The following is a 25,742-nucleotide window of genomic DNA, read 5'->3' as shown; positions in this document are numbered from 1 at the left end:
TCGTCATCGCCTCAGGGCAGCTCTGGCTGCAATTGTAGCTTACCACCACCGGTATGACTGTGTATGAACGAATAATGGACTCTGTGAAGCGCTCTGGGTGTCATGAAGAGCGCTATATAAATCCAAGTCATTATTATTATTATCACCATCACTTTCATACCAACCGTGCTCTTATTGGATTATTTATGTTGACGAAACTATATTATTAAAGAAAGTTGATTTAATAAAAGAAAAATACTATTTTAAATTTAATCAGATTAATCACTTTATTCAAATTGAGGATTTAGTTAAAAAAAGAAGAAAAAAATGTTTAAGATAAATTCTTTAATATAGACATTCGAAGCTTCGTTCAAATACTTCAATCGAAGCTTCGAATGTAAAAAAAAATGACATTCGGTACAACCCTAGAGAGGGTGAACATTTGGAACTGACGGATACGTTACCATCTGTGAAGCTGTCATTTCTGCATCGGCATGATTAAAAATAAACCAACGGACAGTAATACCTTCCTTGAAATTTCGATCCATTCATTGATGGATCAATGTAGCCGCAGCCTAGTTGCATACCATTCGAGGAGGCAGTCTAGACAATTTTATGCAGCGCCATCTTTAATGCACAAGGTACAAGCTTTTCCATCCCTTATTATAGGTGAGTACCTAGTGGTAACCGGTGGAACATCCGTATTATAAAAGGTGGTCAGTGACAAGTGAAAGCTTGTTGATAATCTGTTTGCATTATGTTAGCATGTGCCAGATTTACTGTCCCTCTTGCTCCCACTACCTCCTTAGCAACCCGCCCCCCCCCCCCGTCCATGGGCCATTCCGTTGCTGATTGGCTGGAATAGTGTTGTGTGGCTTGATCCACACCACTTTGTTTGTTTCCCATTTACAGAGCCATTGTTGGTTGTGTACGAACACACAAGATTTATCTTCAGCGCACACACAGAACATGAGTTCACTGAATTTGACAAAAAGTATTGGTGTCTGCACCTTTAAAGTTGAATTATAGAAATGATCTCAGTCCTTACCTGGGGTGATGATGAGGGACAGACCGGAGACGGAGGCCGACTTGGGGACCTTGCAGCCAGCAGGGGGCTTGGTCTTCTCCGGGGTCTCCAGTTGGTGGGCGATGCGCCGGGACGCCCCTCTGCGGTAGGACGGCCTGGTGCCCGTGCTGTTGCTACGGAGACGGATACGCCGCAGATTGTTCACCACCCCATCTGGCAGAGGAGAGAGAGAGCACAGTGGAAGAGGGAGAGAGAGAGAGAGCACAGCGGAAGAGGGAGAGAGAGAGCACAGGTGTGTGTTTGTTAAGGCCGTCTGCTCAGGACTGTGTTCAAATGAAGCTACTATTGAGAGGAATCTGTTTATTCAAAACTCACGCAGTTCAACAAAACTGTGTGTGTGTGTGATTGGCTTGCTGTGTACCTTCCTGAAGTCAGGTTCTAAACTGAATGGCTTGCTGTGTACCTTCCTGAAGTCAGGTTCTGAACTGATTGGCTTGCTGTGTACCTTCTTGAAGTCAGGTTCTAAACTGAATGGCTTGCGGTGTACCTTCTTGAAGTCAGGTTCTAAACTGAATGGCTTGCGGTGTACCTTCTTGAAGTCAGGTTCTAAACTGAATGGCTTGCGGTGTACCTTCTTGAAGTCAGGTTCTAAACTGAATGGCTTGCGGTGTACCTTCCTGAAGTCAGGTTCTAAACTGAATGGCTTGCTGTGTACCTTCTTGAAGTCAGGTTCTAAACTGAATGGCTTGCTGTGTACCTTCTTGAAGTCAGGTTCTAAACTGAATGGCTTGCTGTGTACCTTCTTGAAGTCAGGTTCTAAACTGAATGGCTTGCTGTGTACCTTCTTGAAGTCAGGTTCTAAACTGATTGGCTTGCTGTGTACCTTCTTGAAGTCAGGTTCTAAACTGAATGGCTTGCGGTGTACCTTCCTGAAGTCAGGTTCTAAACTGAATGGCTTGCTGTGTACCTTCCTGAAGTCGGGTTCTAAACTGAATGGCTTGCGGTGTACCTTCCTGAAGTCGGGTTCTAAACTGAATGGCTTGCGGTGTACCTTCCTGAAGTCAGGTTCTGAACTGAATGGCTTGCGGTGTACCTTCCTGAAGTCAGGTTCTGAACTGATTGGCTTGCTGTGTACCTTCCTGAAGTCGGGTTCTAAACTGAATGGCTTGCGGTGTACCTTCCTGAAGTCGGGTTCTAAACTGAATGGCTTGCGGTGTGTACCTTCTTGAAGTCAGGTTCTAAACTGAATGGCTTGCAGTGTGTACCTTCTTGAAGTCAGGTTCTAAACTGAATGGCTTGCTGTGTACTTTCCTGAAGTCAGGTTCTGAACTGATTGGCTGACTGTGTACTTTCCTGAAACCACGTTCTGAACTGCAGGGTAAAATAATGATGGACATTCACACTATGGGTTAGTGTATGTATTGATATTGGGATCATTGTATCACCCATCTGTCTCACCCTCAACCTTAAAAGGGATAGTTCAGATTTCCTTAGATTATCCAATGATAATGTTGTTGATCGGTAGAGTCAGTGATTTTCAGGAGTCAGGATTCAGTGGAGGTGTATGAAAGAAAAAAGAAAAAATGGAAAGCTAGGGTTTGTTCAGTGGAAGTAGGATGCAGAGGACTGAACACAGTGGTGGTGGGCCTGATCTCTGCCAACGACGAGAGGGCCTACCTGGAAGAGGTCAAGGTCCTGGCGGGATGGTGCCAGGAAAACAGCCTCTCCCTGAACGTCAGCAAAACAAAGGAGATGATTGTGGACTTCAGGAGGTCGGGGGTCAAGGACTACAGCCCCCTCAGCATCGACGGGGCACCGGTTGAGAGAGTCAACAGCTTTAAGTACCTCGGAGCCTACATATCCGAGGACTTGACATGGACCACACACATTGACAGTGTTGTGAAGAAGGCACGACAACGCCTCTACTTCCTCAGGCGCCTAAGGAAGTTCCAAGTCAGTCAGAAGATCCTTAAGAACTTCTACTCATGCACAATAGAGAGCATCTTGACTGGCAACATCACCTCCTGGTTTGGGAATAGCACTGCACAAGACCGAAGCAGACTACAAAGAGTGACACGTTCAGCCGAACGCACAATTGGAGGGGGGCTCCCCACCCTCCAGAACATTTACAACAAGCGTTGCAAGGGCAAGGCTAAGAGAATCATTAAAGACTCCAGTCACCCGAACAACTGCCTCTTTGAACTGCTGCGGTCAGGCAAGCGATACCGGAGTCTCAAGGCGAGCACAGAAAGACTCAGAAGAAGCTTCTATCCCCAGGCCATCAGGCTGCTAAACGAACAATGAACACTACACAACAACAACCACCAAACGCACATAGCACACACATCCACACGCACACACTCACTTTAAACAAACACACTGTAGCACCCACTCCACACACTTTATAGCACACACCCACTTTAAACAAACACACTGTAGCACCCACTCCCCACACTTTATATTTATTGATGAAGGATTGCACTACAACTCGTACACCTTACTGTAAATTGTACCTAAATTGTACCTCATCCCATTTCTGCTTTGCACTATATAGTACTGTACATTAGTACACTGCATAGTATTGTATATTATATGGTAACTCAGAACATTGTACATATGTCTATACCGAACACTGACCTCATTTTCTTCTTCTAAATTACATGCTATACTATGTTATTTGATACTATCTTGTCTAGCACAGTCTCTGGAGCGTAACAGTAAGAAGCATTTTGTATGAAAGTATTCTGTACTTCTGTATGACAACTATTAAAGAAACTTGAAACTTGATTTATAGCACGGTCGACTTTATCATTATTGGGAGAGTTGGGGATTCGTGGGCGGAGTTTGCGAAAAGCGGTAAATGAGATGTCGGAAGAAAGGCAGTCAGTGGATTTGGTTGAGGAGAAATAATGTCAGCTGGGGGCCAAAGTAAACAAAGGGTAACAGTATTCCTGTTTTTGGTTCATGTGTGATATTGGTATTAAGAATTGTTCTATTGTTGACATAGGATAGGGAGGTAGTGTGTGGATATCATGGAAAAGTGGAAGCTAGCATGGAGGGGGTGGTTCTGGGACGCTGGAACTAACTGTTGAGCCTCCCGAGGTGTCATGGGCCTAACTTGACGAAACCCCATGGATTGTGGCGGCCATTGGGGGCCATGTGGTAGGGTATGTAGCATTGGCATTGTCAATACCGGTAGCTCACATTTGAATGATTTCCTCCTACACCCACATATATATATATATTATTGCTGTCAGGCGATAATTTTTTTTTTATCTAATTAATTACAGGATTTGTAATTAATTAATCTAATGAATCGCATAACCATTTTAGGCCTGATATTCTATAATCATATTTCAAATTGCATGTGTCCGGATGGCAGAATTCAGTACTGTATCTACAAAACCTTCTGTTTAATCATCTTCCATTTATTAATTTGCTTAGATTTTTCAGGTCTGGTCAATTTTAGCATAGTGTTATTCACAAGTCAAAGATAAAAAAAAAAAATTATAAAATTGAATTGATATTCTCATTTGGTTCATTACAATTTACTCAAACCTAGTAACAGACAGTATTTCTGACACTGGGAATACATTCCCTGAGATCCATAGATGTCCCCAGAATCAGATACCAAGAATCAGATACCAAGAACATGCAAATGGACTATCTAAAAAAAAAATCTGTAATTACTTTTTAATTAATTTTGAGTAAATTTTCATAACGCGATAATTTGCTGTGTAATTCATTAATCTAATTAACGCGATAAACTTACAGCCCTAATATATATATACATATATATACACACACACACATATGACCTTTTTATTTGACAACTATAAGTAGCATAGATGTTTGCTAGGGGGATTGGGCCCAAGTATCTTTTTTTATAATTTCTTTTATCTTGAGGGTGGTCTTCCTAGGTTTTGGGTCACCACCCTCCTCTCTTCCCTCTTCTCAGTCCTCAGAATAAACTGAGTAGCATAGTTGTGTGACAAGGGGATTGGGGTTCTTCATTGAGCATTTATCCTTATCATTAGGGTAGGCTTGGGCGGTATGACGGTATACCAGGGTATTTCGAAATACCGACGGTATGATTTTCAATACCGTGACATCACAGACTGCGCCAACTCTGTAGTGCACAGCACGCGCCAGCAGAGGGCAGGGCAGTCTGTCTTTCCCTCCCTCAGTCAGAGCAGAGCACAGCTGAGCAGGTGACGCAACGCGCATGTTCCGTTGGGTCTTTCATCTTGCATGTGTTAATCTGCACGATAAATAAAGACTTATTCTTCTATAGAATGCGGTTATGGACCGTTTATTAACCATGGGCCCACTTCCAGACATTGGATGATTGAGGAATCGGGAAACGGAGCGTTTTTCTAACATTTGAAATTGATTCGTGCATGAATGTGGACTCAGGGACACGTTGTTTGGGTACCGCCCGGTAAGTAAGTTATGTTATGGTTAAGCGATTGGAAGATGAACGTATGAGATATGAATGCTGGTGGTAGTGTATGTTTGGTAAAGCGTTCCAGTTCGACTGTGTGTGTGCGTATTGGCTTCGCGATTCACTACATTGGTTTAATGGCTTAAGCTGGGTTTTGATTATTATTAATGCTCCGTATGACTAGTTTCATATCTGCGTGTATCGAATGTGTGCGCTGGTTTGTTTACAGCGTGTTTGTTTACACGGGTCGCTAAGGAATGTAGGCTCGAGTGGAGAGTGCACTTTTAGGTTGAAAGAACGGCCCTAATGTCAACGTGTTTCAATATAAGCGTTATGTATGGTGATAACGAGTGGTGATAACGAGTATATTGTTAACTTAACTTAGCTCCGCTCCCCCCCCCCCCCCCCCCCCGCGCTGATGAAAATGAAAGTCATACCGTCATATACCGTATACCGGGGTATTATGTCATCAAGGTATGACGGTGTGAAAAAAATGATACCGCCCAAGCCTACCTCAGGGCACAAGTATCTTGTGTTTTATTATAAACTCTCTTAGCACAATCCATGCTGTTCCTCATACTAGCTCCGAATAGGTAGCCGCAAACCAATACAAAGTCAATGGAGCCAAGCTCCTGTCTGTACACGCTGACTATCTAATTTATGAGGAACAGCAGGGAGGGTGCCACTAGCGTGAGGAACAGCAGGGAGGGTGCCACTAGCATGAGGAACAGCAGGGAGGGTGCCACTAGCATGAGGAACAGCAGGGAGGGTGCCACTAGCATGAGGAACAGCAGGGAGGGTGCCACTAGCGTGAGGAACAGCAGGGAGGGTGCCACTAGCATGAGGAACAGCAGGGAGGGTGCCACTAGCGTGAGGAACAGCAGGGAGGGTGCCACTAGCGTGAGGAACAGCAGGGAGGGTGCCACTAGCGTGAGGAACAGCAGGGAGGGTGCCACTAGCGTGAAGAACAGCAGGGATTGTACTAACAAAGGACTCTACCAATCAACAACATCATTGATAAGTAGCAAATAGGGCTAGGGTCCCAAAAATCTGAGAATCTCTAACATATATTGTGAAACGTTACGAGGTGTGTGTATGTGTGTCTGCATGTCTCCGTGTCTCACCCTCCTCCTCAGCAGAGATGGCGAAGCGCGGCATGGTGTCCAGGCTCTGGGTGCTGTTCATGACCAGAGGGCTGGCACTGCGCTCCGACTGGGAGGAGCTGGAGGAGGCTCGAGGACGCAGGCTGGGAGCACACCAGTCACAGTTAGCACCATGCTACAGTGGCAACGTTTGTAATGTTTCCTTAATGTTTCTAAGCTTTTAAAGTTTGTAAACATTTTACAGTAATATATGACCTCATCACTGCAGTGCTGAGAAAAGATTCTACCAATCGACAACATCATTGGTAAGTAGGAAATATGTTGCAAAGATCAGAACTTTAACCATTAAAGCTTCTTCTACTGTAGTGGTTACTGTAATGTTACAGATACTGTAGTGGTTACTGTAATGTTAGATACTGTATTGGTTACTGTAATGTTAGTTACTGTAGTGGTTACTGTAATGTTAGATACTGTAGTGGTTACTGTAATGTTAGATACTGTAGTGGTTACTGTAATGTTGGTTACTGTAGTGGTTACTGTAATGTTAGTTACTGTAGTGGTTACTGTAATGTTAGTTACTGTAGTGGTTACTGTAATGTTACAGATACTGTAGTGGTTACTGTAATGTTAGTTACTGTAGTGGTTACTGTAATGTTAGTTACTGTAGTGGTTACTGTAATGTTGGTTACTGTAGTGGTTACTATAATGTTACAGATACTGTAGTGGTTACTGTAATGTTAGTTACTGTAGTGGTTACTGTAATGTTGGTTACTGTAGTGGTTACTATAATGTTACAGATACTATAGTGGTTACTGTAATGTTAGTTACTGTAGTGGTTACTGTAATGTTAGATACTGTAGTGGTTACTGTAATGTTAGTTACTGTAATGTTAGTTACTGTAGTGGTTACTGTAATGTTACAGATACTGTAGTGGTTACTGTAATGTTAGTTACTGTAATGTTAGTTACTGTAGTGGTTACTGTAATGTTAGATACTGTAGTGGTTACTGTAATGTTAGTTACTGTAATGTTAGTTACTGTAGTGGTTACTGTAATGTTGGTTACTGTAGTGGTTACTGTAATGTTAGTTACTGTAGTGGTTACTGTAATGTTGGTTACTGTAGTGGTTACTGTAATGTTGGTTACTGTAGTGGTTACTGTAATGTTGGTTACTGTAGTGGTTACTGTAATGTTGGTTACTGTAGTGGTTACTGTAATGTTAGTTACTGTAGTGGTTACTGTAATGTTGGTTACTGTAGTGGTTACTGTAATGTTAGTTACTGTAGTGGTTACTGTAATGTTGGTTACTGTAGTGGTTACTGTAATGTTAGTTACTGTAGTGGTTACTGTAATGTTGGTTACTGTAGTGGTTACTGTAATGTTGGTTACTGTAGTGGTTACTGTAATGTTAGTTACTGTAGTGGTTACTGTAATGTTGGTTACTGTAGTGGTTACTGTAATGTTAGTTACTGTAGTGGTTACTGTAATGTTAGTTACTGTAGTGGTTACTGTAATGTTGGTTACTGTAGTGGTTACTGTAATGTTAGTTACTGTAGTGGTTACTGTAATGTTGGTTACTGTAGTGGTTACTGTAATGTTAGTTACTGTAGTGGTTACTGTAATGTTAGTTACTGTAGTGGTTACTGTAATGTTGGTTACTGTAGTGGTTACTGTAATGTTAGTTACTGTAGTGGTTACTGTAATGTTACAGATACTATAGTGGTTACTGTAATGTTAGTTACTGTAGTGGTTACTATAATGTTACAGATACTATAGTGGTTACTGTAATGTTAGTTACTGTAGTGGTTACTGTAATGTTAGTTACTGTAGTGGTTACTGTAATGTTAGTTACTGTAATGTTAGTTACTGTAGTGGTTACTGTAATGTTAGTTACTGTAATGTTAGTTACTGTAATGGTTACTGTAATGTTAGTTACTGTAGTGGTTACTGTAATGTTATAGTTACTGTAGTGGTTACTGGAGTCAAGTCAAGTCATCTTCATTTCTATAGCACATTTACAAAAGACTAAAGCCAAACCAAAGAGCTTTACAGGTACATGATAAAAACACATACACTACAGTAATAAGTAAAGAATACACCAAAATTACGGTACTGTACAATTAAGAAAAAAAACAAGAAACAAGGTGCAATATAAAAGAGACAAGACATTTGATGAAAATTCCAGAGTAGCAGCAGAAGTGGCAGGCTAACTCTGGTCAAAGGCCAGGGAAAAGAGGTGCGTTTTGAGTAGTGATTTAAAAGCCTCTAGGCTCTGGGAAGATCTTATGTAGGGGAGGCTGTTCCAGAGCCGAGGGGCAGCAGCAGCGAAGGCTCTATCTCCCCTAGTTTTTTTTTAATCCACTTTTTCTCCCATTTTCTATTTTTCTCCCATCCCAATTTTTCGTATCGTCCAATTCAACCCTCCCCTGTCTTTGAACGCTGTTTCTTGCCTCCCACAAGGCGACTAAGCCATACATTGCACGAGTCCCCTCCGATACTCGAGGTAGCAGCCGTCGCATCTTTCCACCTGCGCGGCTCGATCTTTCAGCGTCGGGGGTCTGGGCTTTGGAGGGGCCCCGCCCCCGTCGCTTCCTGATTCTACTGCGCAGGCGCACCAACCGACCTGTAGGAGTCGCTGTCCACAACGCCCGATCCCCACCCATCAGTTTTCCCTCCCCCTAATACGGCCAATGTGTATTAGTGCGGACGACCAGCTAAACTGAAAGCAATGTGGAGCGCTGGGCTCGAACTGGGAGGTGATCTGTTTGAGCCCAGCCTCCAGTATTCGTGGTGAGCGCCTTGCCTACTGCACCACGTAGCCGCCCTATCTCCCCTAGTTTTAAGCCTGGTCCTAGGCACCTCCAGCAGCAGCTGGTCAGCAGACCTTAGGGCTCTGGATGGGGCGTGGTGATGCAGGAGCTCAGCCAGATACAGTGGAGCCAGCCCGTGGAGGTCCCTTTGGATAAGAGGAGAACATCTAGACCCTATACGCTCACCTGCCCCTGGGTCCGTCTGTCCTCTCCCCGCTGGCCGGGTGTTTGTATCCGTCTCCAGGGGACACCACTCGTGGTCCCTCCCACCTCTCCTCCTTCTCCTCGCTGTGGCTGCGCTCGGACGACGACAGGCTGTGATTGGACGGCGTGGAGGTGGACAGGTGCTCCGTGCTGCTGTACACCTGGAGGAGGCGGAGGTCACGAGTCAAATGAGGATTAGTAAATATTCAATTCTAAAAAAAAAAAAAAGAAATCAGAAACTCCCAACTCTCTAAAAAGACCCAAACACACTGGGAGAAAGGCAGCATGTTTTAATGGATGAAATATATAATATCATATACACTTCCTGAATGATGCATGACACCAGGTACCTTGCTGAAGCGGTGCGCCACGGAGGAGAACTGCCTGAGCTCCAGAGACGACTCTTCGTCGTTGGTCTCATCATCATCATCATCATCATCATCTGAGCCCAGGTGGCAGTAGCGCTCTGAGCGGGCTGGACGGACGCACACACACACACACACACACAGTCATATCATTGTTGATGGATGAAAGTCTATTCATTTCTATCTTTTTACTTGTGTGTATGTGTGTGTGTGCATGTGTGTGTGTATGTATGCGCATGTCTGTGTGTGTATGCATGCATATGTGTGTATGTGCATGCGTGTCTGTGAGCGCAGACACACAGACACAATTGACCTGTCTCAAAACCCTGCCCCTTTTCTTGATCCTCCAATCACAACTGTCGCTTACCTCGGACAAACCAAGTTTGTCCGAGGTAAGCGACAGTTGTGATTGGAGGATCAAGAAAAGGGGCAGGGTTTTGAGACAGGTCCATTCCCTATATTGTGGACCTACTGTCAAAGTAGCTGGTGTCGTCCTCGGTCTCAAGCTGAGGTATGAACTCGGCCTTCTGTCTCAGCAGACCGGTCCAGTCCAGACCCAGGAAGAACAGATGCATCTTCACCTCCATCGTGCCTCCTAGAAACAAGAGCGTGACACCGTTAGAGAGACACGCCTCCTCCATCATCATCATCCTGGAAACAAGAGTGTGACACCGTTAGAGACACGCCTCCATCATCATCATCATCATCCTGGAAACAAGAGCGTGACACCGTTAGAGACACGCCTCCATCATCATCATCCTAGAAACAAGAGCGTGACACCGTTAGAGAGACACGCCTCCTCCATCATCATCATCATCCTGGAAACAAGAGCGTGACACTGTTAGAGAGACACGCCGCCTCCATCATCATCATCCTGGAAACAAGAGCGTGACACCGTTAGAGAGACACGCCTCCATCATCATCATCATCCTGGAAACAAGAGTGTGACACCGTTAGAGAGACACGCCTCCTCCATCATCATCATCCTGGAAACAAGAGCGTGACACCGTTAGAGAGACACGCCTCCATCATCATCATCATCCTGGAAACAAGAGTGTGACACCGTTAGAGAGACACGCCTCCTCCATCATCATCATCCTGGAAACAAGAGCGTGACACCGTTAGAGAGACACGCCTCCTCCATCATCATCATCATCCTGGAAACAAGAGCGTGACACTGTTAGAGAGACACGCCGCCTCCATCATCATCATCCTGGAAACAAGAGCGTGACACCGTTAGAGAGACACGCCTCCATCATCATCATCATCCTGGAAACAAGAGTGTGACACCGTTAGAGAGACACGCCTCCTCCATCATCATCATCCTGGAAACAAGAGCGTGACACCGTTAGAGAGACACGCCTCCTCCATCATCATCATCCTGGAAACAAGAGCGTGACACCGTTAGAGAGACACGCCTCCATCATCATCATCATCCTGGAAACAAGAGCGTGACACCGTTAGAGAGACACGCCTCCTCCATCATCATCATCCTGGAAACAAGAGCGTGACACCGTTAGAGAGACACGCCTCCATCATCATCATCATCCTGGAAACAAGAGCGTGACACCGTTAGAGAGACACGCCTCCTCCATCATCATCATCCTGGAAACAAGAGCGTGACACCGTTAGAGAGACACGCCTCCTCCATCATCATCATCCTGGAAACAAGAGCGTGACACCGTTAGAGAGACACGCCTCCTCCATCATCATCATCCTGGAAACAAGAGCGTGACACCGTTAGAGAGACACGCCTCCTCCATCATCATCATCCTGGAAACAAGAGCGTGACACCGTTAGAGAGACACGCCTCCTCCATCATCATCATCCTGGAAACAAGAGCGTGACACTGTTAGAGAGACACGCCTCCTCCATCATCATCATCCTGGAAACAAGAGCGTGACACCGTTAGAGAGACACGCCTCCTCCATCATCATCATCCTGGAAACAAGAGCGTGACACCGTTAGAGACACGCCTCCTCCATCATCATCATCCTGGAAACAAGAGCGTGACACCGTTAGAGAGACACGCCTCCTCCATCATCATCATCCTGGAAACAAGAGCGTGACACCGTTAGAGAGACACGCCTCCTCCATCATCATCATCCTGGAAACAAGTGTGTGACACCGTTAGAGACACGCCTCCATCGTCATCATCCTGGAAACAAGAGCGTGACACTGTTAGAGACACGCCTCCATCGTCATCATCCTGGAAACAAGAGTGTGACACCGTTAGAGAGACACGCCTCCTCCATCATCATCATCCTTGAAACAAGAGCGTGACACCGTTAGAGAGACACGCCTCCTCCATCATCATCATCCTTGAAACAAGAGCGTGACACCGTTAGAGACACGCCTCCTCCATCATCATCATCCTGGTAACAAGAGCGTGACACCGTTAGAGACACGCCTCCATCATCATCCTGGGAGACGTCGCCCTGGCGGTGCTACATGGGCTACGATTGAGATGCTTGATAAATACAGGCCCTTTGTTTCATAGCTCCACTGCGCAAACAGCACACTTTCCCATGTGTTCAAACATAGGGTCCATGTGTGCCCTCCGTCTCAACAAATCAAATCACAGAGTAATCGTACAGCCCTGGCCTATATTTAATTTCATAAATATATTATTCTATTGTGCTTAACCTGCACCCCCAAAATTGGCCATTTTAGTTTTAGTTTTTGAGGACAGCATACTTTTTTTGCAAACCAAAACAACATACTTTATACTTATAGCACATGCATGAGCCTGGTCTCTTTTGAAAGATGACATTCTGAAGTCTCTGATTCCAGAAAACATATTCACTTTTAGTGCTAATGAAATAGAGTAACATAGGTCTGAACTTGAGTTGTAGAAAAACTTGTTACTCAAGTTTTTCTGTAGTAGTTAGTAGTCCAGAGGTAGTATTTCCCCAGAAGGTGGTATGGCTTACAATTCCATACGGACCCATAGCCTGAAGCCTTATGTAGTACATGTCCAAATCTCATAAAGATCCATTCAGAAATGAGTGATTAGGAGTGATTTTGGTAAACTGTGTATAAAAGAAAAACTCAGTTTTCTCATAGACTTCAATTCATTCGGCTGTTTTTCTCTACCTGTTTTTGCTTGTTATTTAAAAAAAAGGTTTGAATACATCCCCATGTGGGGTATCATTGGAAAGCCACACTCATTGGCTACAACCCTCCACAATCATTTTCGAGATCGCCAAATGATTGACAGAACTCCAAGAGTCGGGAGTGGTATTTTGCGCAATACCGTAGGGGTGGACGGTATAAACGGTATGAATTTGCGCTACAGTATGGATTTTGACTATACCTTGTGACCGGTAGACTAGAGCAGCTAGTCACAGTAGTAGCAATGACGTTAACGTTACTTGACGATTCACTTGATGTTTGCAGTGGTCGTTGCATAGTGTTTAATAGTACTGAGTCTCTCTCTCTCTCTCTCTCTCTCTCTCTCTCTCTCTCTCGTTAGAGTTGTATTGTATTGTGTTTGAGTTTGTTTGATGGAAAGAAACCTCCTGTAGTTTTTATTTTCACTTTGTGCCGCTTGATTTGATTGTATTTCATGAAAAAAGTGTTTTTCAGAGATGAAAGTAACTTGAGAAAAGGTTTTGCATTTTTCTATGGCAGTTTTGCACAATAAATGTTCTTAAAATACCTCTGTACTATGTGAAATATGTCCTAGTAATACAAGAGTACAGTAATAGCTGCCATACCAGTGTTTTACCCTTTCAGAAGCATTTATATAGACATTTAAAGATAAATGAGTATACCGTGATATATACCGTTATAGTCTTCAAATTTTACTGTGATATACATTTTAGACCATACCTCCCAGCCCTACAATAATGTGTACTTTGCACAAGCCTCAAATACCGGCATGTAACTCGAGAACCGCTGAACGGATTTTGTCGCCATCGACAGGCAACAAATAAGCCTTCAATTCGATATATATATTGTATTACAAAATATGCACACCGAGCCACTAGAGGTCGCCAAAGTGCCGGTGGGCAAATCGTCCTCAAAAGGGCCCACATGTGGGCCCGTGCAGCTTAGCTCATATTTCCTTTTACTTTACTCCACCACTTTTGTATTGTATTATCCGTCTGCTAATGTCGCACCAGTAATGTCCAAAGCAAATTCCTTGTATGTGAAAAGTATACTTGGCAATAAAGACCTTTCTGATTCTGATTCTGTAATGTCCCCATGGGCTGGGCCAAGTCTTGTTTAAACAAGGCAAGAAGAAACATCACAATAAATCAAGGACAAAAAGCCACCATGAAATCCAAAATAAATGTAAAATAAATAAATGCAACACTCCCAGACATACCTCAGCGAAGGTAAGGAAAAACCTAGCAATAGGAAAAAAGCACCACAAGCAATGTGGAGGAGAGAAACCTTAGAAGGGCCGTTCAAGGGGGGGATCCCCCTTCTTGGATGTCGGTGATAGTAGTGTTGCTGTAGACGATCGATGGGTGGAGAATAAAACAGGCGAACAGTTGGTATGTATGTACATATACGTGTAATAAAACACAAATATGTACACATGCAATAGCAACTGGGGTACATAAGGACATTTTTTTAAAGATTTAAATAGACAACAAACAAAAGAAAAAGCATAGGGACACGAGTGCTAGTATGAAAATAGGACAACAGGCTCATGTTCTGTGCATGTGTCCGTCAGTCAGTCGCCCCATGCTGTGTCTCACCACGGCTCCAGGACCACATGGGGCTTTGTCTCAGTAACCTGTCTGTCTTCCGGTCTGGCCTATCCATCCATTACACGTTCATTGATCATTGCATTATGCAACACAGACAGGGTTACGTCCTCCATTTCCATTGGGGAAATGTCTCTGGAGAAAGACGGTAAGTGCATTTCCCATAATGTTGCCATGTTCTTTTGAGAAAAAGGTATCATGGTATCATTACCAACATTTCATGGCAGTGACCACAGATGGAAATACCATGATATTACCACTGGTAATCCATGGTGTTATTTAAAGGAATACGCCAACATTTTGGGAAATTAGCGTGCCGTCTTCTCTAGAGAGATACAAGAAGATAGATACCAGTTTCCTCTCTGTGCGTTCAGTAAAAATCTCATCATCCGGATCATTCTAGCCGTCCCTGGGTCGTTTGTATATGTTTGAATTGCAATGCTGATCAACTATCACCAGGTGGCAGTATCGTCTGTGTCTGAACTGGAATGGCTTGGTGTTGATACACTGCCTCCCTTTTCTTTTCTTTGTAGGGGCCCCATCTCCTGCTTGAACAGAGATTCACATTGATCGCCTCGAAATTCCGTTGCCTAAGCATATTTTACCATAGAAACGTGTATAGACATATACTGGTAATCGCGATGGCGATGCAATCACGTGGAATTATTCTTTTTGGAATGCCTTCTGGCTAAGGTAAGGTATATTCTATGTCTATTTTACCGAATCTGAAACGTGTTATTCTAACGATTACAGTTCTGTGTTTCACCGGACGTAAAACATGCTCGACAAACACAGTTTTGAGTTAAAACTACCCCCCCCCCCCCCTTGATGATTTTGTAAAGGTACATATATACATGTTATATACCTTTGATTTGGGAGTATTTGGGGGTTCAGGGAATCAACCAGAACGATTCGGGCTTATTGCACATAACACGTTTTATCTCGCAATCTATGAAAAAAGACTGGATTATCTTGGAAATGCGCGATGTTTAGCGTGTAATAAACAACAACGAAAAAATTCCATGTTGCACTACAAGTAATGTCTGTCAAATGAGCCACACCATTGTCTCCACAGCTATAATACAGAACACACACACAGCTTTGCAAACATAGTGAAACACCACGGAAACGACTATCAAGCTGGCCATCTAGCGGTAGAGATAACCGCTAAGCATGGCGCTGAAAGTGTTAAGTGCAAAACGTTGTACCGTGGTGTTACATGACTTTTACCACAGCAGTACCCAGGGAAATTATTTATAGAATAGCCATTACAAACTATCAAATGATACCCTTTTGTAAGGGATGACTGTTCGACTAAGAATCTAAGTTCCCGTGTCCATCATGTCTCCTACCTGTCCCCAGTCTGTCCAGAGGGCTCTGTCTCAGCAGTCTGGTGATCAGGTCCTGGCTGTCGACCGGCAGCGCGTCCTCCCCCTCCGGCCAGATGATCTCATCTGGGAAACAAGCGCATAGCAAACGACTTATAATAAAGTAATAAAGTAAAGTCATTAATAAAAAAATATCTCTCACCACGTTATTCATCTATTTTTTGTATCTATGTTTTTATTTAGTTATCTTTGTTGCGTTTTTATTTACCCATGTACCGGTATGTCATCTTCCAACCATTGCCCAGACACAATAAAGTTATCTCCTACCTCTAGGACACAATAACACAATAACACAATAAAAATATCTCTCACCATTGACCAGGCCATGTGAGCGGATCGGCGCAGGCGTGAAATCCGCTCTTCGCTCTATACGGCTTGTTCCACTCCGCTCGCTCACCGGGGAAGACATTCGGCAAATAGCGACGGGTTCGGGAGTCAAACCCGGGTCGGCCGTGTCACGGCTGAGCGCGCTATGTGGTTCGCCACTGGGGCGCCCCGCCATTGACCATGTTAATCTATTAATATCTAATCTATTTTTAGATTCTATTCTTTTCCCACAGAGTACATGACTGCAGCCATGACCTATACGTGGCAAACAACGGGATGGGTCAAGTGCAGAGACGAAATTTCATCGGCGACCCAAAAGGAATTGCATGTGTGTGTTCCTGTGTGTGGCGCCCATCGCATGTGTGTGTGTGTCACTGCATGTGTGCAATGAATAAAGACTTCTTCAAAGTCCAGTTTAATATAACAACAAGAAAGCCTGTCTCACCGTTGACCACCTGGCCGAAGAGCAATTCTGGCGTGTCTCCAAAGAAAGGCACACAGCCCACCAGGAACTCGTAGAGGATGACTCCCATCGCCCACCAGTCCACCGGCTTACCGTAGCCCTGCCTCAGGATCACCTCCGGAGCGATGTACTCAGGGGTACCACACACCTGCATGGAAAACCAGACACGAGAGTAGAGAGAGAGAGAGGGAGTGGTGAACCGCTTCATTCCCCCCTAGACAGACAAATCAAAATGAGAAAATAATACCCTCTGGGGGGCGCTATAGGTCAGTAAGGACTGGACACTTCTCATTAACCCTGACAGTAAGGACTGAACACTTCTCATTAACCCTGGCAGTAAGGACTGAACACTTCTCATTAACCCTGGCAGTAAGGACTGAACACTTCTCATTAACCCTGACAGTAAGGACTGAACACTTCTCATTAACCCTGGCAGTAAGGACTGAACACTTCTCATTAACCCTGGCAGTAAGGACTGAACACTTCTCATTAACCCTGGCAGTAAGGACTGGACACTTCTCATTAACCCTGACAGTAAGGACTGAACACTTCTCATTAACCCTGACAGTAAGGACTGAACACTTCTCATTAACCCTGACAGTAAGGACTGAACACTTCTCATTAACCCTGACAGTAAGGACTGAACACTTCTCATTAACCCTGACAGTAAGGACTGAACACTTCTCATTAACCCTGACAGTAAGGACTGAACACTTCTCATTAACCCTGACAGTAAGGACTGAACACTTCTCATTAACCCTGACAGTAAGGACTGAACACTTCTCATTAACCCTGGCAGTAAGGACTGAACACTTCTCATTAACCCTGGCAGTAAGGACTGAACACTTCTCATTAACCCTGGCAGTAAGGACTGAACACTTCTCATTAACCCTGGCAGTAAGGACTGAACACTTCTCATTAACCCTGACAGTAAGGACTGAACACTTCTCATTAACCCTGACAGTAAGGACTGAACACTTCTCATTAACCCCGACAGTAAGGACTGAACACTTCTCATTAACCCTGACAGTAAGGACTGAACACGTCTCATTAACCCTGGCAGTAAGGACTGAACACTTCTCATTAACCCTGACAGTAAGGACTGAACACTTCTCATTAACCCTGGCAGTAAGGACTGAACACTTCTCATTAACCCTGACAGTAAGGACTGAACACTTCTCATTAACCCTGACAGTAAGGACTGAACACTTCTCATTAACCCTGACAGTAAGGACTGAACACTTCTCATTAACCCTGACAGTAAGGACTGAACACTTCTCATTAACCCTGACAGTAAGGACTGAACACTTCTCATTAACCCTGACAGTAAGGACTGAACACTTCTCATTAACCCTGACAGTAAGGACTGAACACTTCTCATTAACCCTGACAGTAAGGACTGAACACTTCTCATTAACCCTGACCGATGTGTCACTCAAGCACTTGTGTCTGTGTTGTGAATAGTGTCTGTCCTGCTTTGTGTCTAATGTGGTGGTGGCGGCGATACTACTGGGCTCGTCTTCCATGCTGTACCGCAAGCAAATTTCACCAACGTTGGTTGTGTGGTCATTAAAGGAACACGCCAACATTTTGGGAAATTAGCTTACAGTCTTCTCCAGAGAGAGACAAGAAGATAGATACCAGTTTCCTCTCTGCGTTCAGTAGAAAGCTATCTGGCTGCATGTTAGCCTAGCTTAGCTCAATGAATGGAAGCGGACATGACCGGTTAGCCTAGGCATTGTCCAACTAACACCTCTCCCGAAGGCTAACCGGTCATGTGCGCTTCCATTCATTGTGCTAAGCTAGGCTAACGCTGTCTACTGAACGCACAGAGAGGAAACTGGTATCTACCTTCTTGTCTCTCTCTGGAGAAGACGGTAAGCTAATTTCCCAAAATGTTGGCGTGTTCGTAACTTGAAGAGAATGAGAGAGGAGAACAGAAGAGAACAGAAGTCTGACCTGTTTGTCGATGAACTCCCTGGTGTCCTTCTCAATGTGTCCTTCATACAGGTTGGTGGTCATGTTCATCAGGCCGATCTTGGACAGACCAAAGTCGGTCAGCTTGATGTGACCCATGGATGTGATGAGCAGACTGCAGAGAGAGGAAGGAAACACAACAACGCGTCAACGGATGGGTGGCTCCGCAAGGCATTTAAATTCAACGTGAACTGGGAATCCTTTCAGACGATCCATTTGGCTATTGAGATTTTAGAAACAGAAATTTGTATTTTTCTAGCAATACTAGCACAAGTCAATTGGCTATTATAACCTAAAAGCATATGCAAGTCGTTGTATAAAACAAACTTCAAACAATCCGTTTGTGATTTTTCAAAGAAATGCATGCAATGGCATTTCTAACTACTATTTTTTATGGACTGAAATGACTCACAAGTTCATGGTATAGACATTTTTCTACTTACAATATCTCAAAAACATCACTGGTGCTAAATGCTTTTTTGGATCGTTTGGAATGACAAATCATTTGTGACAAAAAATGACAATTGTACACACTTGACGAGTAAAAGCCTCCACAATTTAGAAAACAGTATTCCCATGGCTAGTGTTGATATGCTGCTAGCTAAAGAAAACCAACAACCGGACACTAAAGCAGATAACGAGGCATAATTTTTACTTCCGGTCGGGGGGGTTTCAAAATAAAAGAGCGACGTCTAAAGCACCGGAAATACGTTTATTTTGTACATTATCTAACGTTAACACAAACCTAAACTAACGTTACAACTAACCTAAAGTTACTTTAGGTTCGTGTTAACGTTAGATAATGTACAAAATAAACGTATTTCCGGTGCTTTAGACGTCTCTCTTTTATTTTGAACCCCCCCCGACCGGAAGTAAAAATGATGCCTCGTTATCTGCTTTAGTGTCCGGTTGTTGGTTTTTGTTAGCTAGCAGCATATCAACACCAGCCATGGGAATACTGTTTTCTAAATTGTGGAGGCTTTTACTCGTCAAGGTAAGAGGATTTGAAGGCATGGTATCCATAAACTTCAATCGGTTCGGATCCTTTGAATGAAATGAGAATGTAAACAAACACGGCGTCACGTTAGAAAGTATCACTGCGTTGCGTTAAATCACTGACTGAGCCCAGAGAGGAGTGGTTCTGCAAAAAATAGTTCAGAGTATATTTGCTTAGAAAACGTAATTGTCTAATTCAATAATTTTTTATTTCTCCATGTGGTAAATACAGAGGTCACAACATGTTTACAGGAACGTTTTGGAGTTGTATTTGGAGTGTATTTCGTGACTGTAGGGGACTGTAGGGAACTTCAGGGTAAAGGACTGCCCCACTTCCAGTGATGAAGCTAAGCTACGCTAACGGTGCGGGCGTTCCCTAAGCCTACTGCACGCACAGAGAAGAAAAAGGTATGTATCTTCTTGTCTAACTCCAGGGAAGATGGCAAATAAGCTAATTTCCCAAAATGTTGGCGTTTTCCTTTAAGATTGAACCCATATGAAGAAAGCCTACTGCTATGGATAAGAGTGCCTACTAAATACATAAAAGAATTAAACAAAGTAAAATGTATATTATCAGCTTGAGGACTGACTTGTCAGGTTTGAGATCTCGGTGGACAATGCCGTAGTTGTGGAGGTACTCCAGAGCCAGGACTGTCTCAGCAAAGTACATCCTCGCCATGTCGACAGGCAGCGGGCCAATGTTCTTCAACAGGTTGGCACAGTCACCACCTAGGGGAGAGAGGAGGAGAAGAAGAAAGAGAGGAGAGGAGGTGGAGGAGAGAAGATAAGGAGGAGAAGAAAGAGGAGAGGAAACAGTGAGGGGACGAGGAGGAGAGGAAAGAAATTAGGAGGATGAGAAAGGAGAGGAAACAGAGAATATGAGGAGGATGGAGTAAGATAGGAGAGGAGGAGAGATGAGAAAGAGGGGGGAGAGGACAAGGCAGAGATGAGAGGAAAGAGAAGGGGGGTGAGAAGAGAAAGAGGATGAGAAGAGAGGAGGAAGTGAGAGGACAGAAGAGAGGAGGAGAGAGGAAGAGTAGAGAGGAAAAATCAGCTTCTTCCCAAATGGGGATGATGTTTTTGTCCCCATAATGAAAGAGCTTCCAAGCAACTGGTGTTAAAATACGTGCGCAAACGCACGCACACACACACTGCAACAGAACGAGAGCTCTACCGCGTCTCAGTCAAGTCAAGTCAAGTCAAGTCAAGTCAAGTCAAGTCAAGTCAAGTCAAGTCAAGTCAAGTCAAGTCAAGTCAAGTCAGTCATCCTTTACCTTCCACATACTCCATGACCATGCAGGTGTCTCAGTCATCCTTTACCTTCCACATACCCCATGACCATGCAGGTGTCTCAGTCATCCTTTACCTTCCACATACTCCATGATCATGCAGAGGTGTCTCAGTCATCCTTTACCTTCCATATACTCCATGACCATGCAGAGGTGTCTCAGTCATCCTTTACCTTCCACATACTCCATGACCATGCAGAGGTGTCTCAGTCATCCTTTACCTTCCACATACCCCATGACCATGCAGGTGTCTCAGTCATCCTTTACCTTCCATATACTCCATGACCATGCAGAGGTGTCTCAGTCATCCTTTACCTTCCACATACCCCATGACCATGCAGAGGTGTCTCAGTCATCCTTTACCTTCCACATACCCCATGACCATGCAGAGGTGTCTCAGTCATCCTTTACCTTCCACATACTCCATGACCATGCAGGTGTCTCAGTCATCCTTTACCTTCCATATACTCCATGACCATGCAGAGGTGTCTCAGTCATCCTTTACCTTCCACATACCCCATGACCATGCAGAGGTGTCTCAGTCATCCTTTACCTTCCACATACTCCATGACCATGCAGAGGTGTCTCAGTCATCCTTTACCTTCCACATACCCCATGACCATGCAGAGGTGTCTCAGTCATCCTTTACCTTCCACATACTCCATGACCATGCAGAGGTGTCTCAGTCATCCTTTACCTTCCACATACTCCATGACCATGCAGGTGTCTCAGTCATCCTTTACCTTCCACATACTCCATGACCATGCAGAGGTGTCTCAGTCATCCTTTACCTTCCACATACTCCATGACCATGCAGAGGTGTCTCCGGGTCTCGAAGGAGCAGAACATGGAGACCACGAAGGGGTTCTCCGCAAAGGTCAGGATGTCTCGCTCCACGAACACCTGCTGGATCTGGTTCCTCAGCATCAGGTTCTGACGGTTGATCTTCTTCATGGCAAAACGCTGCCGGCTCTCCTTGTGCCGCACCAGGTGCACGGCCCTGCAGGGAGGGGGGGGGGGGGGGGGGGTGGGTGATGCATGGAAGGATGGATGGATGAATATATAGATAGAAGAGTGGGGACAGTGGAATAAGTGCACAAACCATTTACAATAGTAAAAGTAATAATAATAATAACTTTATTTGTATAGCACCTTTCATACAGGAGGATTGCAGTTCAAAGTGCTTTACATCAGTAAGAGATAAGACATACAATCTGTGTAAAACAAGCAGCAAGAGCAAAGCATAAAGTGGAATAAGATAATGCAAGATAATATCAGAAACAGTAGTAGAAGTAGAACATCAATATGGGAAAAGTCAAACATCAATTTGAGTAAAAGTATTTAACCATTTCTTGCTAAATTGTAAACAAGCCGTTCTAATTAAGAACAAGTAATGGAAGAGTTTGAAAAGGATTTGCAGGCTGTTTAGAGAGACATTAATTTGCACCAGAACTGCTGATGAATGCTGTCAATTTTTCAAACAAGTTGTCAGAAACAAGAACAATACCTTTTGAATGTCTTGAGAGCTGGACAATCTCCCATAAAACAGAATGTACACCGTGCTATACCAATCTTGGACAGTTCATTCAATATCTGTAAACATACACAACTGTCTCCCGAAGCTGTAAATGAGTGCATCAGGACTTGAATCAGTAATGTCATCAATTCGATTTTTGGAGTTGGTCAATTGCCAATGGCTAGTGGCCGACTTTGTGGGTTCCAAGATCTTTTGTTTGAACTAAGACATCCAAATATTTGTTATGTAAATGTGAGGCTTACAGCTCTGAATCAGAAAATGTACCTATATCCCAGTAGAATCACCATGGTTACTGTCATAGTCATAGTGTCCTAGGAGTTGTTCCACTATTCACCGTCTATATGTATCTCTTGATGACATCAGTAGAGTCTTGTCTCTCTGGTGTTCAGCTTAACACTTTGTATGCCACGCCGGGTTTTCCTTTTTACCCCCTTGATGCCACCATCCACTCCCAATGTTAACGTTAATATCGCCTAATCTATGTTTTAAATTATGGCTATGTGTCTAATCTGCCCGTCGCTTATCAAAGACTCATTTTCCAGTCAACATTGGCAAGGCAGATTGTATTTTTATCGCTTCATTTCCGTTTGATAGCATTTTGAAAATCACCCGTTTTCCGGGGAAAAACAACCCATGCCTATGATAATCGCCTTTTACTGGAATATTCCAGAACGTTGTCATTTGTCTGCCTATTTATGAATCGTTTTCAAATAAACGCTAGATGATCGATAGTATATGTGTGCGCACGCACGATCGTGCCGCACGCTGATAATAGCTGCTCTCATTTCCTGATCGCTTTTACAGTCAAAACAGCTATATCACATAATAATAATAATAATAATAATAATAACTTTATTTGTATAGCACTTTTCATACAGAGGTTGCAGTTCAAAGTGCTTCACAACAGTAAAAAATACAGGCATAAGCGAGCATAAAAAGATAGACAGGTATAATCACAGTGTTTCACATTAGGATCTAGCATCCCAATAGGCTCTCCGCTTACAGTTTTCAGTAACACAAATAGTAAAAATAGTTTAAAATGATTCAGTTTAAAAATGGTCAAAAAATTATAAAATAGAACGGACATAAAAAATACAGGCATGAGCGAGCATAGCAAGGTATGGCAAATCACAGTGTTTCACATTAGGATCTAGCATCCTAATAGGCTCTCTATTCAGTAATACAAATAATCACAGTGTTTCACATTTGGATCTAGCAAATAATAAAAATAGTTTAAAATGATTCAGTTTAAAAATAGTCATCAGTAAGAAGTAAAAAGTGCAATAACCGACACATGAATTTGATAGGCAGTGTATAAGAGTAGGCAGGGTAAGAATAGTGCAGGTAAATACAAGTTGTGTCAGGATATCCCTGATGTTTCCTCTTGCCACTAGGTGGTAGCAGATATCTATCAGTGAAATGCCTGAGCAAAGAGATAGGTTTTAAGCTGTCTTTTAAAGATGTCTAGCGAGTTGGCTTCCCTGATGTTTTGGGGTAGTTTGTTCCATAGTTTTGGGGCATAGTTGATAAAGGCTGCATTACCGATCCTCTTTTGACTGCTTCTGGGAGCCTCTAGTAGTCCAGCAGCTGATGATCGCAGTGTTCTTGCTGGCGTGTAATTTATTAGAGTGTTGGCGATGTAGCTAGGTCCCTGTCCATTTCGAGCTTTGTATGTAAGGAGAAGGACCTTAAAGTCAATTCTAAATGTTACAGGAAGCCAGTGTAAAGCAGCTAAGACTGGACTAATGTGCTCTCTCCTTTTGGTTCTAGTTAGCAGTCGGGCTGCAGAGTTTTGGATTAGCTGAAGCCTCTCTGTGGTTTTCTTAGGGAGACCTGTGAAAAGTGCATTACAGTAGTCTAACCGGCTAGATATGAATGCATGAATTAGCTTCTCAGCATCGTTCTGATTAATAAATGGTCGTACTTTTGCTATATTTCTGAGATGGAAGAACGATGTTTTCGTCACTTTGCTAATATGAGAATTGAAGTTCAGTTCTGAATCTATGATAACCCTACGCTTATATCTCTGTGAAAACGAGTCTGATTATCCTAACACTGATAACATAGATTCCTTACCTGAGGTCAGATGGTATCCAAATGGTTTATTCCAATTTCCGATCGCCATTCGCAATTTCCGATCGACATTCGATAAATGTATTGATCCATCGTGTGTACAGTATAACCCATATTCGCCGTGGCTCAGAGGCTCCAGAATGAACTCTGGTAGACCCCGGCTGCATCAGTGAGAAGTAAAATGTGGAGTCAGAAATCCGTCCTCCCATTCACTTTCATTGAGTGCATTCCAAAAGGGTGATTTACCATCTGGGAGACGATAGGGGGCGCTTTTTTCACATCTGATCGCCGGCGGTCCCTGGATCTCCAACGGTAGGCTCGCGTGATGCAATATGATTTCAGATCGCTAATAAAAAATAAAAATAAAAACACCCGAGAATAGCCGTGACGTGGCATTCAACGGTCGGGTCGTAAACCCGAATAAAGCCGTGAGTGGCGCTCAAAGTGTTAAGGAGAGACTCGTTCTTATTTCACACTTTGAAACTGAGCTGCACCTTATAGCTGTCCTTTCCCTTTAAGAGGGGCGTGGCTAGTAATCTATAGTGTAGGTTTCCAAAACATTTGTGTGGTAGCTATTTTTATTTATTTATTTTACGCATAAACGTCCTTCTCCGTTCTGCTTTGATTTGGTTCCGAGTCAGTCAGACCTCAAACAGAAACGTCTCTCTTACTCACCCATAGGCGCCGTTACTAATGAGTTTGATGGTCTCAAAGTCGCTCTCCAGTGGTTTCCTGCGTGGCGGGGTCCGGCCCTGAAGCACACACACAAACAGGAAGATGATGAAAGATGAAGCTGCTTTTTCCCCCATCGTTTTTTCTCATCATAGTACTCAATATGATACACATACTGCATGTGAAACGTAGAAGTCTATATTAGCACTTTATGTCTAGGGATGTCCGATATTATCGGCCGATATTGGCATTAAAATGTGATATCGGAAAATATCTGTATCGTTTTTTTTTTTTTACATTTCTATAACCTTTATTTACCCAGGCAAGCAAGTAAGAACAAATTCTGATTTTGTTTATTGTCAAAAGTA

General features: G+C 43.6%; 1 protein-coding gene across 2 annotated transcripts in view; it reads right to left on the bottom strand.

The window, feature by feature from the left end:
• Nucleotides 1-25,742, bottom strand: part of mast3a (microtubule associated serine/threonine kinase 3a) — a 276,511-nt gene that overhangs the window by 30,901 nt on the left and 219,868 nt on the right. For both annotated transcript variants that reach the window (XM_084328022.1, XM_084328021.1), the window contains 11 exons: nt 25,378-25,454; nt 21,884-22,092; nt 20,394-20,532; nt 18,790-18,922; nt 16,813-16,978; nt 16,005-16,106; nt 10,404-10,526; nt 9,917-10,041; nt 9,549-9,727; nt 6,575-6,696; nt 1,028-1,219 (listed from right to left, as the gene is read on the bottom strand). In XM_084328022.1, the coding sequence (XP_084184148.1) occupies nt 1,028-1,219; nt 6,575-6,696; nt 9,549-9,727; nt 9,917-10,041; nt 10,404-10,526; nt 16,005-16,106; nt 16,813-16,978; nt 18,790-18,922; nt 20,394-20,532; nt 21,884-22,092; nt 25,378-25,454 (1,567 nt within the window). The remainder of the gene's footprint in view (nt 1-1,027; nt 1,220-6,574; nt 6,697-9,548; nt 9,728-9,916; nt 10,042-10,403; nt 10,527-16,004; nt 16,107-16,812; nt 16,979-18,789; nt 18,923-20,393; nt 20,533-21,883; nt 22,093-25,377; nt 25,455-25,742) is intronic.

Source organism: Notolepis coatsorum (assembly GCF_963971535.1).
Source record: "Notolepis coatsorum genome assembly, chromosome: 13".
Lineage (NCBI taxonomy): Eukaryota > Metazoa > Chordata > Actinopteri > Aulopiformes > Paralepididae > Notolepis > Notolepis coatsorum.
The sequence above is the reverse complement of the archived record's forward strand: the minus strand, read 5'-3'. Positions and strand labels throughout refer to the sequence as shown.